A 16,211-nucleotide genomic window follows, 5' to 3' on the forward strand; every position below is an offset into this window, starting at 1 on the left:
ATAGTGTAGTATCCTCTTGATTTTATCTAGACATAGTAGTCACTAATTCATCCATCTCCTTTTCTCTGTCACCGAAAATGTTTCATGTCATAACACCATCTCTCACTTTCTTAGGTATTCTTTTTCATGATATTCTATCTCTAAGGCTTCACGGGATTGCTAATAGTCTTGTAATCCAGTAAAGTTGACTCTTTCATCAATTTATTGGTGTCTTATTTAGCTTGGCTTCACAAATAATGTACAGAAAATTGTGGTTGAAAATTATGAATTATTTAGGAATAAAGGAGACAACTTACTGAAAGGCAGCAGCAGCACTGCTTTGTCGATATGCACACAAACATAACGTACAGAGCTTGGCTGGCTTCTGGAATGCACACAAACACCCACACACACACACAAACACACATGCCTGTCTTCCTCCATTGTGCTCAGTTGATTGCCAGAACTTTACTGGTCCGCTCAGAAAAGCTGGTGGTGGTGGGGAGGATCAAGAATGCATGGGTTGTGTAGCAGCTAGCATGTTGTGCTCTGCTGCATGTTGTGCCATTGTTTGGTCTATCCTGTTTTTGGCAAAGGTTTGGCAGTGGCCATTCATTCAAGTTAATAGCCGGTTGGTTGTCACACCAATGTGAAACACTGTGTGGTGGTTGCGGCAGAGCTGGTATGTAACACTGCTTTTTTCACAGGTGGCCCGGCCTCTGATGGGCTGAGACAAGCCTGTGATGGGACTAGAATAGGTGGTGCTGGGCAGGTCTTGCATGTGGGTCTTCCATAGGGGTACAATCTCTGTGGAATGGGATTGGGGATGGAAATGGTACAGAGATGGATTAGTGTAGAGGTTGAGTGGGCGGCACAACACCACTTTTCAAGGGGTTTGGAAGTATCTTGGGTAGGATGTCCCATCATTTCAGGGCATGGTGATAGATAATCAAAGCCCTGATGGAGGATGTGGTTCAGTTGGTCCAGTCCGGGGTGGTGATGGTTGATGAGGGAGGATGCATCTTTGTGGTTGGTTCTTGGGATGGATGTGAGGTTCAGGAGTGTGTGAGAATATGGTATGGGAAATCTGTTTGTGAATTGGGCCTGGGGGGAATTTCCTGTGTGTGAAGGCCTGTGTGAGGCCTTCAGCATACTGGGCGAGGAAGTTCTCATCACTGCAGATGCGTATACCACTGTTGGCCAGGCTGTATGGGAGGGATTTTTTGGCGGGGAAGAGGTGGCAACTGTCAGAGTGCAGGTACTGTTGGTGATTGGTGGGTTTGATGTGGGCTGCAGTGTGGACGAAGCCATCTGAGAGGAGATGGACACATAGGGAGTTGGCACGATGGGTGGAGGAGGGCTAGGTGAAGTGGATGGGAGAGAAGGTGTTGAGAAGAGAAGGTGTTGAGATGGTGGAGGAATGAGGATAAGATGTCTTGACCTTGGGAGATAGGTTATAAACTTGTCATCAATAAATCAACCAGACCGGGGGTTTGGCATTTTGGGAAACTAGAAATCTTTTCTCTAGGTGGCCCTTGAAGAGATTGTCATAGGAGGGTACCATGCGGGTTCCTGTGGCTGTGCCACAAATTTGTTTGTTTACCTTTCCTTCAAGGTGAAGTAATTTGGGTTAGGATGTAGTTGGTTAGGTGTACGAGGAATGAAGTGGTGGGCTTGGAATATGCAGTGCTTTGGGAGAGGTAGTGTACAATCATGGCAAGGCCACAGGCATGAGGGTTGTTGAAGTATAGGGAGGTTACATCGACAGTGACGAATAGGGATCCAGGAGGTAAGGGTGTGGGGTTTATGGTGAGCTGGTTCAAGACATGGTTGGTGACTTTAATGTGGGAGGCTAAGTTTTGGGCAATTGGACCACACAGACAAGGAAGGGGGGGGGGGGGGGGCGGCAAGGAAGAGGTTTAGGGTGGCGAGGGTTAGAGATAGCGTGGGGAAGCAACTCTTTCTGCCTGTGGGAGCATGCAGGAACATGATGACAACAGGATAGGGCTTCTAACTGCAGCATTGGGTGGCTGTGCAGGGGGTGGGGAGAGGTGGGAAAGAGGGGGGATATAATTATTGAAGGGGCAAAGAACTATGTAGATGTGTTGGCAGGATAGAAGGCATGTTTAGTACTGGTGTGGGATAGGGACTAACAAAGGCTGAGGCCGGGGGAGTTAAGAGAATGAAGATTGTGTTGTAGGGAGAGTGCCAACCTGTGCAGTTCAAAAAATCTGGTGTTGGTGTGAAGAGTCGAGGTGACACAGGCTGTGAAGCAGTCATTAAAGTGAAGAACATCATGTTGGGTGGTATGTTCAGCAACTGGTTGGTCCAGCTGTCTTTTCACCACAGTTTGGCAGTGGCTATTCGTGTGTACAGACAGCTTATTAGTTGTCATGCCCACGTAGAATGTGGCACAGTGGTTGGAGCTTAGTTGTTAGTGCTTGTGGCTTTGCTTTTGATGATGTAGGAGTAGCCAGTAATGGGACTGGAGTAGGTAGGTGGTAGAGGGAGGATGTATGGGACAGGTCTTCAATCTAGGTCTTTGCAGAGATATGAACCCTGAGGCAAGGGGGTGGACCAACAAGGATACTGTGGAGATTGGGCAGATGTCAGGTGAAGAGAATAGTGGGGAAGATATTTCTTATTTCAGTGCACAGTGAGAGTAGTTAAAACCTTGGTAGAGAATGTGATTCATTTGTTTCTTTATTTGGTGTTACCGACTCATGACAACTGCTCCCTTTGAGACTGGACAGTAACTAGAGGGGAAATCACGTGGGGAGTTACATGAGGGAGAGGTAGATAATCAGAGACAACACTTGGGAGATCTGTTTCAGGACAAGGTTGGAAGGGTAGTTTTGGTCCATGAAGACTTCAGTGAGGCCTTCGGCATATCTGGAGAGAGATTGGTTGTCACTACACATGAGCCGACCATGGGTGGCTAGGCTATGCAGGAGCTTGGTAGTTTTGATGTGAATGGAGGTACTGATGCAGCTGTCCTTTGTCGACATCAAGGAAAGTAGCTTATCGGTCTAAGAAGGACCAGGTGAAGGAAATGTGGTGTAATGGCCCAGGCACTGGCTACTACCAGGATAACAGATCAGCAACAAAACCAGGCCACAATCTGTCAGCAAATGCCGTGCCAGTTCACCAGTGTCAGCACAGACGCAGCTTCCGCAGTTGTGCTTACGCTTTTCATCCCTCTTGACAACACATCGGCTTGCACCGCCCCTCTTCCAGTTATGCAATGCCAAGCCATTGGATCTGCTCCATACATTTCGATGCAGCCTCAGTACGAGGGCATTCTGCATCTATCAGCACGTGGAAACAGGATTTAAACCACCAGCACCAGCCCATCACAGCGTCGTTACAGCTGAGCTGTCTGATGATGCACAGCCTGTATCAGTCATCACTGCATCTACATTACTGCCTTTACAAGGCCATGAACCAATGCCCTCCGCCTAAGTGTCCAACTCGGACACGAAGACGTTACCTTGTAGCCATGCTGACACCCTGCAGCCGTTAGCTGCCATCCGCTGTCTTGCCAAGGTAGCGGGATGGCCTGTAGCATCCACGGGGAGCACCTACATTGAGAATGTCCACACTGGACTGGGGTCCGAGGATCACATCTCATTGTCTGCACTCTGTGTGTTTCAGATGTGCTGAACCATATGTGTTTGTGTCCATCAGTGAAGTGTTCTATCAATTCACTGACTGCCTTCTGCATTGCCAAACTCCAGGAGAGAACCAATTTCCCACATCTACCCTACAGTACAGTGTTTACAGGGGGAAGATGTTAAGGTTCTGGAGTAACATGGGTAGGATGTCCTCATCCTCAGCTCATATCAAGATGATCTGTTCAATGAATCTGAACTAGGTGAGGGTTTTGATGTTTCAATGGTTGGGAAAGATTCCTCTGGATGGTCAGTGAATAGGCTAGCATAGGGTGGTGTCATATGGGGGACCATTGCTCTATCACAGGTATGGTTGTAGATGATGTATTCAGAGGAGAAGTAATTGTTTGTTAGAATGTAGTTGGTCATATGACCAGGAAGAAAGTTGTAGGTTTAGAGTCAGTCAGGTGTTGGTACAGGGTGTATACGACCCTGGACAACTGGGAGATCCGGGAAAAACCCGGGATTTTTTTCATCCGGGAGAAAACTGGGAAAAACCCGGGAATTGTTTAGAATTCTGGGAAGTTTTCATTGTTTTAGCTTTCAGTTTTTGTGATTTTGACTGGTGAGAACCAATACTCTTACAAAGGATATTACTGTATCCCGCTACTGCAGAATAATACTGCAGCAACAAAACATGAACGAGAGAAAAAAGAAAACGAAAATAAAACTTTTGCAAAGGAAATGCACCGTATACAACAACAAAACAGTGCTCATACAAGCGTCTGCCAATAGCAAAATGTGTCAAAGGCCTTAGGAAGACTCCGCAATGCTTTAAAACAACAAACTGCCTCCAATGAGTGTGACGTGACAACTGTTTAAATTAGATTCGTTTGAGCTGTTGCGGGCAGGCTCTTGAGCATGCGCAGTTGAGTCGCGTATGAGTAGTACCTCCTCCCGCTTCTGTTTACAGAAGTGTGGCTGGGCGCCACTGCTTAATATTGCCTCGGTTCGGAAATATAGTAAATCGGGGCCTGATGCACAGAGCAGTCTGAGTTGAGGTGGGGAGCGTCCAGTGATTTTGTTGTTTCCTCTTCGTTTATTGCTCTCACGTTAAATGATACCAAAACGGATTTTTGTGGCCGGGCTCTGTCAAATGAATTAAAATACGTTCGCTTAATTACGGAGGCTAAAATATGTTATTAGTTTCAGATTTTATTTCCACCTCTCTGACAGAACAATGAAGTTATTTTTGCCGGTTTGGTAAAGAGATTTGGCTTAAAGTTAATCTTTTCTGCTGAGGCAGTAATTTATTTGAAACGAAGTGTTTAATTTCACACTATTGGCTAATTCAGCTGTTCGCTGCATTTCAAGTGCACGTATGGAATTATGCCCTAATAAAGAACCAAACATGAGATAATACAGTACTGGTACTCCAAGATAATTTACATACGAATGTGCATTTTAAGCCGAATTATGCGTTTTAGTATGGTTCACGAAATTCCAACACTCTTGAAGTAACATCTGATGTCTTGTCTTTTTTTTATGCCATACGTAAGATCTTGTAACGTTTTACACGTACGAACATATGGGCTTTCTGCGTCATCGTAGCTGCGCAAGCGTGGTGATGCCTGCTCTCTTGCAACTGCTGAAATGAAACTATTTCTAACAGGTCGCGGGAAAATATTGCGAATGGTGGTTTGAAAAGCATTACATTCAAAGCAGATTTCCTTTTACGCGAGATGAACTATGTGCGAGAATGTACGATGAATTTCTTAAATCACAAAGCGTTTGACTCTCATGTAAAATGGTTCAAATGGCTCCGAGCACTATAGGACTTAACTACTGAGGTCATCAGTCCCCTAGAACTTAGAACTACTCAAACCTAACTAACGTAAGGACATCACACACATCCATGCCTGAGGCAGGATTCGAACCTGTGACCGGAGTCTCATTTAAAAATCAACTCTTTGAGGATGACCATTTAGAAGAATTTCGAGCCCAAAAGATCAGACATTCACGTCGTTTTACTAGCACATTTGTGTGATGTAACACGCGCAAAAAAGATTAACATTATATGTGGAAGCTTAGCTTCTCTTCCAGCTTACTAATCTTAGAGACCAATATTATATGTGAATGCTGAGTATATTAATTTAAACCATTAACTTTTCTTATTTGTGTGTTCGCGCTACTTAAGAGTGATCTCGCTATTGGCTCACTACATCGTGTGTCTTACGCTGCCATCAGCTGGCGAGATCACGTGACAGGGGCCATGACTGTGTTACAAAAGCGCATCGCAATCTCGAGTTCAATGTTTCGGAAAGTAACATGCGGTGTTTGGTGGAATTCAAATTTATACCTTCGTAATACGAAGATATGCAGCGTACATGTTGCTGCACATCAAAGGTCTTTCAAAACGTGTTTTCCCCCCTCTGAGTTTCGTTTTCTAAAGTGCCGGGAAATTCTACACCCGCAAATAAAACCATAGGACTGATGAGTTTTACAGTGCTGAGGAAGAGTATACTGTCACTTAACACGGAAGAAGTGTATTTTCATCCGGATGAAAGTGTATTTTTAACCGGGAAATCCGGGAATTTTTTTTCCTTGTCCACGTATACACCCTGTGGTAGCGGTAGAGTTCAGTAGCGACAAGGCCATGGACAATGGGGATGTTAGTGTAAAAGGAGGTAGCATCAACAGTGTGCAGCAGAGCTCTAGGACGTAAAGGAACAAAAACTGTTGACAGTTGGTGGAGGAAGTGGTTGATGTCTTTTATGTAGCAGGGTAGGTTGCAGGCTAAAGGTGTTGGTCCTTGAGAGTAGTGTGTCCCTCTGTTGGGGCACAGTAACCAGCAACAGTTGGGCGTACTGCATTGTTGGGCTTATGAATAAATCTCTCGCTGGCATCTCCTACCCAATCAAAGGCAAATCCATCTGTGGAAGCAGCCATGTGGTCTACCAACTAAACCAGAACCACTGTGCTGCATTCTACATGGGAATGGCAACTAACAAGCTGCCTGTCCAAATGAATGGCCACTGTCAGACTTGCCAAATGGCAACTGGACTACCCAGGTGCTGAATTTGCTGTGGAACACACTGTGCTACACTTCAGTGACTGCTTTACATCCTTCCCATCTAGATTTATCCCACCGACACTAGCTTTTCTGAATTGCACAGGAGAGAAACCTCCATACAACATATTCTTCATTCCTGTAACACCCCCCCCCCCCCCCCCCCCCCCACTCGTCCTTAACCTTCGTTAGTGCCTTTTCTCCACCTGTCTCTATCATTCCTGCATGCACAGTCTCCTAGTGTTGCACCTTGCACCTAGCACCTATCAGCCCTGTCTTGTTATCACCACATCCCTTCACATTCCCACTGGCAGCACTAGCATCTTCCCCCACCCCTACCCTGCTATCATTAATTACATTGTAACTCATGATGTGCTATACGGTTTTTTAGTGAACATGCTGAGAACTCTGTTGTATCTTCATATGTAGGTTGTATTATAAGTGATTGTGAAATACTTAGAAGAGCTACTTTTTAAATAGTGCCTTTTCCAAATAAGTGTTGTTGTTCATTTTAAATTTTCCTCGTTGTCAGTGTACATTTGTAAGTGAGTAGATTTTTTTGTGAGTATATAGTTATTGCAAACTGGAAACACTTCCTTTCTTCTGCAACAATTTTTATTTATGCACTAACTGGTTTTCAACTCCTTGGAACATTGACTACTGCCTGTCATAAATGTAAAATAAAATAATGACAAGGCAAATTGAGATAACACAGAAAATTTTGGTTGCTTTTATACAAAAGTAATTTTTGCATTAATTGACTATACTGTTTTAAATTGACAGTTATATATATATATATCTGCACAACTTAAATACTGGTAATTTCCGTATCAGCTGTGATCTCTGTTCATTCTGTTGTTATTTTATTTGCAGTTACAACAGGCAGTTTTCACCTGATGTGGGCCTATTGAGTGGATAAATAAAAACTGTTGTACAACGTAAAAAAATTTCTGTTTAGTGATTATCATCAGGATCTGCCGAATACTAACAGATAGTTCAGTTAATGTTACAAATGCGTAAGACACTTCATATGGCTGTTGCTTACAGGAGCATCATCTATCTCCACCTGACACATTGGAACTAGCTGATCAACTGATAAAGAGGGCTGCTGCACTACCAAGTGAGATGATGTCAATGCTGGAGGCAAACAAACTAGAGATAATAGATTTGCTGTTCAATCTTACTGCATATCATCATCCAGACAACATCAACTTGCCCTCAGGGTAATTTACATTATATTATTACTAGTATATAATGGTAGATACACCTGTTGCCAATAAGACTGATCATACTATTTAGGGACCAATGCCCTCAGCAGTTTGGTCCCATAGGAACTTACCACTACTACCATACTGTTTACCTTGCAAGATTTAAAATAAATGACGTAGGCCTGATACATTTGCCAATGCAGGAAATGTCATAAAAGATAAATGAGCTTTTCTGTTCAACCTTCAAATATGGCAGATATCTCAAGTAAGCAATATATTGTAAATAAATATTATAATCTAAGTCTCTGGCTGAAAGGCCTCATTAATCCAGAACAATGTACTGTTCCTAAATTGAATTCCTTAACTTTTTTATGAATAGTGGGTCAAAACTACTCAGATTTTGTCACCTTAGTGGTACATGTTTTAGGCCTGCATGTGTAATTCTGAACAGTGGAAAATCCAGGATGGATTGTAGCAATGTTATGAGAAGGAAAGTTGCTACTCGTTGTATAGCGGAGATGTTGAGTCGCAGATAGGCACAACAAAAAGACATAATTAAAACGTGTGAGTGTGTTGACGAAAGTCTTAATGGTTGAAAGCTTTAATTGTGAGAGTCTCTTTGTTGTGCCTATCTGTGACTCGGCATCTCCGCATAATATTGTTAATTCTGAACAGTATTATTTTTATACTTGATATATTGTGGAAGACAGCTAAGTGTCTGAAACTGCTTTTCCTTGCGAAGCACACAGTCCATAACTGGTTTCATATATATGTTACTGATAAAAGCATCAAATCAAGATATTGGCAGTGTGTTTAATTTAATTTGAAGTTCATACATCTTCTGGGAAACACATAAAATGCCTAGGTGTTTCATAAAGTGTGAAATGGGCACAGGAAAAGTGTGAAATACAATGAAATAACTGGTGAAATTAGGGATATATATTTAGTTAAATTTAAGTTAAAACATGAAAATAATAACAGCTGCGTGTGTGTCTGGAAATTGGCTTGTCCTGAAGTAGATGTGCTGTAATAGTTTTTAACCATTACTAATATGTAATAAATTATCGAAAAACAAATTAATAAACAATAACTGAATCTAGACGTTAAGTGTTTACATACTGTGAAGATTTACTTCTTTTATACTTCATTTATTGCAGCAAGCAGAACTAAAATGACATTGTGAATTGCAGACAACATCTTTCAGCCAGAGATCCTGATTATAATATTTATTTACAATACAGTACAATACATGCATGGGTACCTATTCCTATAGACAAACACCTGAGGTTCTGGCATTAGTTTTGCACAAGAACTTCACAAATCTTTGTCCAGTCCCGGTAGATTCCTGAGTTGCAGCTGACTCAAGAGGTACTTCTTTCAAAATATTTAGATTATATTTCTATCTAGCAAAGACTGTCAGAAAGTAAGCTTTGCGCCAACAAGGCATTCATTGAAAATAGACCCCCCCCCCCCCCCCCACACACACACACAAATGCAACTTGCTCACATACATGACCCAAGTCTCTGTCTGCTGGGCCAGACTGTGAGCAGTAGCATGTGATGGGAGAAGAAACTGGGTCGTGAGGGTAAGGAGGAGGCTGGGGGAGGGATAGCAGGGTAGGGCTGACATTGTATTTAAAGTGCTGCTAGTGAGAGCATACAGGGATGAGGCAGGGAGAGGGTAGGGCAACCAGGTGCAGTCAGGAGGTTAGACAAAGGGCACAGGGGAGGGAGGGTAACATAAAAGGAGAAAAGTAAAAAGACTGAGGGTGGATTGGTGGAATTAGAGAGCTGTGTAGTGCTGGAATTTAAGCTAGATGGATAAGGACAGTGACTAATGAAGGTTGAAGCCAATAGGGTTACGGGAGCATAGGATATATTGCAGGAAGAGTTCCCACATCTACAATTCAGAAAAGCTGGCATTGGTGCAAACTATCCAATGGCTCAGGCTGTGAAGCAGTAATTGAAATTAAGAACGTTGCTTTGGGTAGTGTGCTCAGCAACCGGGTGGACCTGCTATTTGTTGACCACAGTTTGTCAATGACCATTCTTATGGACAGAGAGCGTGTAGGTTGTCACGCCCATGTGATTGCAGCTTAGCTTGTAGATAACATGGTTAGTTTCACATGTAGACCTGCCTTTGATGGGATAGGTGATGCTTGTGACTGGACTCGAGTAGGCGGTGGTGGGAGGATGTATGACAGGTCTTGCATCTAGGAGCATTGCAGGGTTATGAGCCGTGAGTCAAGGGGTTGGAAGCAGGTGTTGTGTAGGGATGGACGAGGATATTGTACAGGTTTGGTGGCAGCGGATTATGAACGTGGGAGGGGTGGGAAGGACAGTGGGTTGGACATTCCTAATTTCAGGCCACAATGAGAGGTAGTTGAAACACTGACAGAGAATGTGATTCAGTTACTGTAGGCATGGGTGGTACTGATTCATGAGGGGAACGCTCCTCTGTGGCTGGAAAGTGGACTTTGGGAGGTGGTGGGTGACTGGAGAGATGAGGCACTGGAGATCTGTTTTTATACAAAGTTGGGAGGGTAAATATGGTCTGCGAAGGCCTTAGTGAGACCACTTGTATATTTAGAGTGGCACTGCTCTTCTTTGTATGGATTGGGTGGCAGCTGTATAAGTGGAGGTATTGCTGGCTGTTGTTATGTTTGATATGGATGGGGTACTGATGTAGCCATCTTTTCAGGTGGATGTAAACATTGAGGAAAGTGACTTTTTGGGTTGAGTAGCACCCGGTGAAGCGTATGGGGGAGAAGGTGCTGAGGTTGTGGAGGAATGTGAATAGGGTATCTTCACTCTCGATCCAGTTGACGAAGATGTCATCAGTGTATCTGAACTAGGTGAGAGGTTTGGATTACTGTGTGTTTAGGAAGGATTCCTCTAGATGGCCCATGAACAGGTTGGAAAGTAGGATGGTGCCATGTGGTTGCCCACAGCCATACCCTGGATTTGTTTGTAGGTGGTGCCTTCAAAGGAGAAGTAATTGGGGGTGAGGATATAGTTGGTTATGGCAACTAGGAAGGAGCTGGTAAGTTTGGAATTCATCGGGCATTGTGAAAAATTGTGTTCAACGGTGGTAAGGTCATGGGCATTAGGGATGTTAGTGTGAAGAGCTGAGCAGGGACCGTGTTGTAAAGGAACAGGGACCGTGGAGAGTCGATGGAGGAAATGGTTAGTACCTTTTATATAGGAGGGTAATAGACTGTGGGTGTTTGTCTAGGAGAGCAGAGATTCTCTGTGGGGGCACAGTAATTGGCCACAATGTGGCATCGTGGGTGGTTGGGTTTATGGATTTTAGGAAGCATGTAGAAGGTGGATTGCGGGGAGTGGTATGGGTGAGGAGAGAGATGGACTCCAGGGAGAGGTTCTGGGATGGGTCTAAGGATTTGAGGAGAGACTGGAGATCCTGCTGGATTTCTGGAATGGGGTCACTGTGGCAAGGTTTGTAGGTAGATGAATCTGACAGGTAGTGTAGTCCTGCCAGGTAATCCTTGCAGTTCAAACCAAAAGTGTTGGATCCTGTATCAGCAAATAGGCCTATAAGGTTGGGATCAGTTTTTAGGTGGTGGATTGCGGTTCTTTCTGCAGATGTAAGGTTTGTTTGCATGTTGAGGGATTTGGGGAATGATGGTGAGGCAAGGTTCGAGGTTAAGAAACTCTGGAAAGTTAACAGGAGGATGGTTTGGAGGCAGTGGGGGTGTATCACGGTTGGGTAGAGGAGTGAACTGAGTTAGGCAAGGTTCAATACTGATCTTTGGTTGAGTCTGGCTGGTCGGGTTGGTGGCGAAAAAGTGTTTCCGCTGTAGCGACCGGGAGAAGCAGAAAAGGTCTTTCACAAGTCCTACATAATTGAATTTGGGTGTGGGACAAAAGGTGAGGCCTTTGGAAAGGACAGATACTTCTGTGGGGGCTAAGGCTGTAGGGCTAAGGCTTTTGGAGGAAAGGTTCGTGTATTTTGTGTCTGTTTTTGTTCCAGCTTCTGTAGAGTGGTGGGACGGAGTTTTTGAGGGTGGGGTAATTGTAGTAGGTGTACAATGTTGGGTTTGTCAGCTGTGGGGGGATGTGGACAGGTTTGGAGGATGTTGTAGACATGATGGACAATGGTATACCAAGGTGGGAGCAGGAAGTGAACAGAGAGGAGAGTTCTTCGAGGTGGTGTTTTGAAAGTTGCACTAGTTCCTGGAGGGCAATAGTTTGTGTGTAATTTGGGTGTGTATAGCAGGAGAAATTCACCGATGGAGAGGAGATATTGAAAGATCTACGTCTACATCCACACTCCGCAAGCCACCTGACGGTGTGTGGCGGAGGGTACCTTGAGTACCTCTATCGGTTCTCCCTTCTATTCCAGTCTCGTATTGTTCGTGGAAAGAAGGATTGTCGGTATGCCTCTGTGTGGGCTCTAATCTCTTCGATTTTATCCTCATGGTCTCTTCGCAAGATATAAGTAGGAGGGAGCAATATACTGCTTGACTCTTCGGTGAAGGTATGTTCTCGAAACTTTGACAAAAGCCCGTACCGAGCTACTGAGCGTCTCTCCTGCAGAGTCTTCCACTGGAGTTTATCTATCATCTCCGTAACGCTTTCGCGATTACTAAATGATCCTGTAACGAAGCGCGCTGCTCTCCGTTGGATCTTCTCTATATCCTCTATCAGCCCCATCTGGTACGGATCCCACACTGCTGAGCAGTATTCAAGCAGTGGGCGAACAAGCGTACTGTACCCTACTTCCTTTGTTTTCGGATTGCATTTCCTTAGGATTCTTCCAATGAATCTCAGTCTGGCATCTGCTTTACCGACGATCAACATTATATGATCATTCCATTTTAAATCACTCCTCATGCGTACTCCCAGATAATTTATGGTATTAACTGCTTCCAGTTGCTGACCTGCTATATTGTAGCTAAATGATAAAGGATCTATCTTTCTGTGTATTCGCAGCACATTACACTTGTCTACATTGAGATTCAAGTTTCATTCCCTGCACCATGCGTCAATTTGCTGCAGATCCTCCTGCATTTCAGTACAATTTTCCATTGTTACAACCTCTCGATACACCACAGCATCATCTGCAAAAAGCCTCAGTGAACTTCCGATGTCATCCACCAGGTCATTTATGTATATTGTGAATAGCAACGGTCCTATGACACTCCCCTGCGGCACACCTGAAATCACTCTTACTTCGGAAGACTTCTCTCCATTGAGAATGACATGCTGCGTCCTGTTATCCAATCACACAATTGGTCTGATAGTCCATATGCTCTTACTTTGTTCATTAAACGACTGTGGGGAACTGTATCGAACGCCTTGCGGAAGTCAAGAAACACGGCATCTACCTGTGAACCCGTGTCTATGGCCCTCTGAGTCTCGTGGACGAATAGCGTGAGCTGGGTTTCACATGACCGTCTTTTTCGAAATCCATGCTGATTCCTACAGAGTAGATTTCTAGTCTCCAGAAAAGTCATTATACTCGAACACGATACGTGTTCCAAAATTCTACAACTGATCGACGTTAGAGATATAGGTCTATAGTTCTGCACATCTGTTCGACGTCCCTTCTTGAAAACGGGGATGACCTGTGCCCTTTTCCAATCCTTTGGAACGCTACGCTCTTCTAGAGACCTACGGTACACCGCTGCAAGAAGGGGGGCAAGTTCCTTCGCGTACTCCGTGTAAAATTGAACTGGTATCCCATCAGGTCCAGAGGCCTTTCCTCTTTTGAGCGATTTTAATTGTTTCTCTATCCCTCTGTCGTCTATTTCGATATCTACCATTTTGTCATCTGTGCGACAATCTAGAGAAGGAACTACAGTGCAATCTTCCTCTGTGAAACAACTTTGGAAAAAGACATTTAGTGTTTCGGCCTTTAGTCTGTCATCCTCTGTTTCAGTACCATTTTGGTCACACAGTGTCTGAACATTTTGTTTTGATCCACCTACCGCTTTGACATAAGATCAAAATTTCTTAGGATTTTCTGTCAAGTCAGTACATAGAACTTTACTTTCGAATTCATTGAACGCCTCTCGCAGAGCCCTCCTCACACTACATTTCGCTTCGCGTAATTTTTGTTTGTCTGCAAGGCTTTGGCTATGTTTATGTTTGCTGTGAAGTTCCCTTTGGTTCCGCAGCAGTTTTCTAACTCGGTTGTTGTACCACGGTGGCTCTTTTCCATCTCTTACGATCTTGCTTGGCACATACTCATCTAACGCATTATGTACGATGGTTTTGAACTTTGTCCACTGATCCTCAACACTATCTGTACTTGAGACAAAACTTTTGTGTTGAGCCAACAGGTACTCTGAAATCTGCTTTTTGTCACTTTTTCTAAACAGAAAAATCTTCCTACCCTTTTTAATATTCCTATTTATGGCTGAAATCATCGATGCCGTAACTGCTTTATGATCGCTGATTCCCTGTTCTGCGTTAACTTTTTCAAATAGTTCGGGTCTGTTTGTCACCAGAAGGTCTAATATGTTATCGCCACGGTTCTCTGTTTAACTGCTCAAGGTAGTTTTCAGATAAAGCACTTAAAAAAATTTCACTGGATTCTTTGTCCCTGCCACCCGTTATGAACGTCTGAGTCTCCCAATCTACACTCCTGGAAATTGAAATAAGAACACCGTGAATTCATTGTCCCAGGAAGGGGAAACTTTATTGACACATTCCTGGGGTCAGATACATCACATGATCACACTGACAGAACCACAGGCACATAGACACAGGCAACAGAGCATGCACAATGTCAGCACTAGTACAGTGTATATCCACCTTTCGCAGCAATGCAGGCTGCTATTCTCCCATGGAGACGATCGTAGAGATGCTGGATGTAGTCCTGTGGAACGGCTTGCCATGCCATTTCCACCTGGCGCCTCAGTTGGACCAGCGTTCGTGCTGGACGTGCAGACCGCGTGAGACGACGCTTCATCCACTCCCAAACATGCTCAATGGGGGACAGATCCGGAGATCTTGCTGGCCAGGGTAGTTGACTTACACCTTCTAGAGCACGTTGGGTGGCACGGGATACATGCGGATGTGCATTGTCCTGTTGGAACAGCAAGTTCCCTTGCCGGTCTAGGAATGGTAGAACGATGGGTTCGATGACGGTTTGTATGTACCGTGCGCTATTCAGTGTCCCCTCGACGATCACCAGTGGTGTACGGCCAGTGTAGGAGATCGCTCCCCACACCATGATGCCGGGTGTTGGCCCTGTGTGCCTCGATCGTATGCAGTCCTGATTGTGGCGCTCACCTGCACGGCGCCAAACACGCATACGACCATCATTGGCACCAAGGCAGAAGCGACTCGCATCGCTGAAGACGACACGTCTCCATTCGTCCCTCCATTCACGCCTGTCGCGACACCACTGGAGGCAGGCTGCACGATGTTGGGGCGTGAGCGGAAGACGGGCTAACGGTGTGTGGGACCGTAGCCCAGCTTCATGGAGACGGTTGCGAATGGTCCTCGCCGATACCCCAGGAGCAACAGTGTCCCTAATTTGCTGGGAAGTGGCGGTGTGGTCCCCTACGGCACTGCGTAGGATCCTACGGTCTTGGCGTGCATCCGTGCGTCGCTGCGGTCCGGTCCCAGGTCGACGGGCACGTGCACCTTCCGCCGACCACTGGCGACAACATCGATGTACTGTGGAGACCTCACGCCCCACGTGTTGAGCAATTCGGCGGTACGTCCACCTGGCCTCCCGCATGCCCACTATACGCCCTCGCTCAAAGTCGGTCAACTGCACATACGGTTCACGTCCACGCTGTCGCGGCATGCTACCAGTGTTAAAGACTGCGATGGAGCTCCGAATGCCACGGCAAACTGGCTGACACTGACGGTGGCGGTGCACAAATGCTGCGCAGCTAGCGCCATTCGACGGCCAACACCGCGGTTCCTGGTGTGTCCGCTGTGCCGTGCGTGTGATCATTGCTTGTACAGCCCTCTCGCAGTGTCCGGAGCAAGTATGGTGGTTCTGACACACCGGTGTCAATGTGTTCTTTTTTCCATTTCCAGGAGTGTATATCCGGCAAATTAAAATCTCCACCCAGAACTATAACATGGTGGGGAAATCTACTCGAAATATTTTCCAAATTATCCTTCAGTTTCTCTGACAACAGCTGCTGAGCCAGGGGGCCTATAGAGACATCCAATTACCATGTCTGAGCCTGCTTTAACCGTGACCTTCACCCAAATCATTTCACATTTCGGATCTCCGTCAATTTCCTTCGATACTATTGCACTTCTTATCACTATAAACACGCCTCCCTCTTCACTGTCCAGCCTGTCTCTGCGGTATACATTCCAATCTGAGTTTAGGATTTCATTACTGTTTAC

General features: G+C 45.0%; 1 protein-coding gene across 5 annotated transcripts in view; it reads left to right on the top strand.

Annotated features, from left to right (window-relative positions):
* LOC126094616 (integrator complex subunit 1) overlaps positions 1–16,211 on the top strand; it is a 301,226-nt gene that overhangs the window by 119,917 nt on the left and 165,098 nt on the right. For all 5 annotated transcript variants that reach the window (XM_049909116.1, XM_049909125.1, XM_049909100.1 and 2 more), the window contains exon 13: positions 7,708–7,883. In XM_049909116.1, the coding sequence (XP_049765073.1) occupies positions 7,708–7,883 (176 nt within the window). The remainder of the gene's footprint in view (positions 1–7,707; positions 7,884–16,211) is intronic.

This window comes from Schistocerca cancellata, chromosome 1, assembly GCF_023864275.1.
Source record: "Schistocerca cancellata isolate TAMUIC-IGC-003103 chromosome 1, iqSchCanc2.1, whole genome shotgun sequence".
Lineage (NCBI taxonomy): Eukaryota > Metazoa > Arthropoda > Insecta > Orthoptera > Acrididae > Schistocerca > Schistocerca cancellata.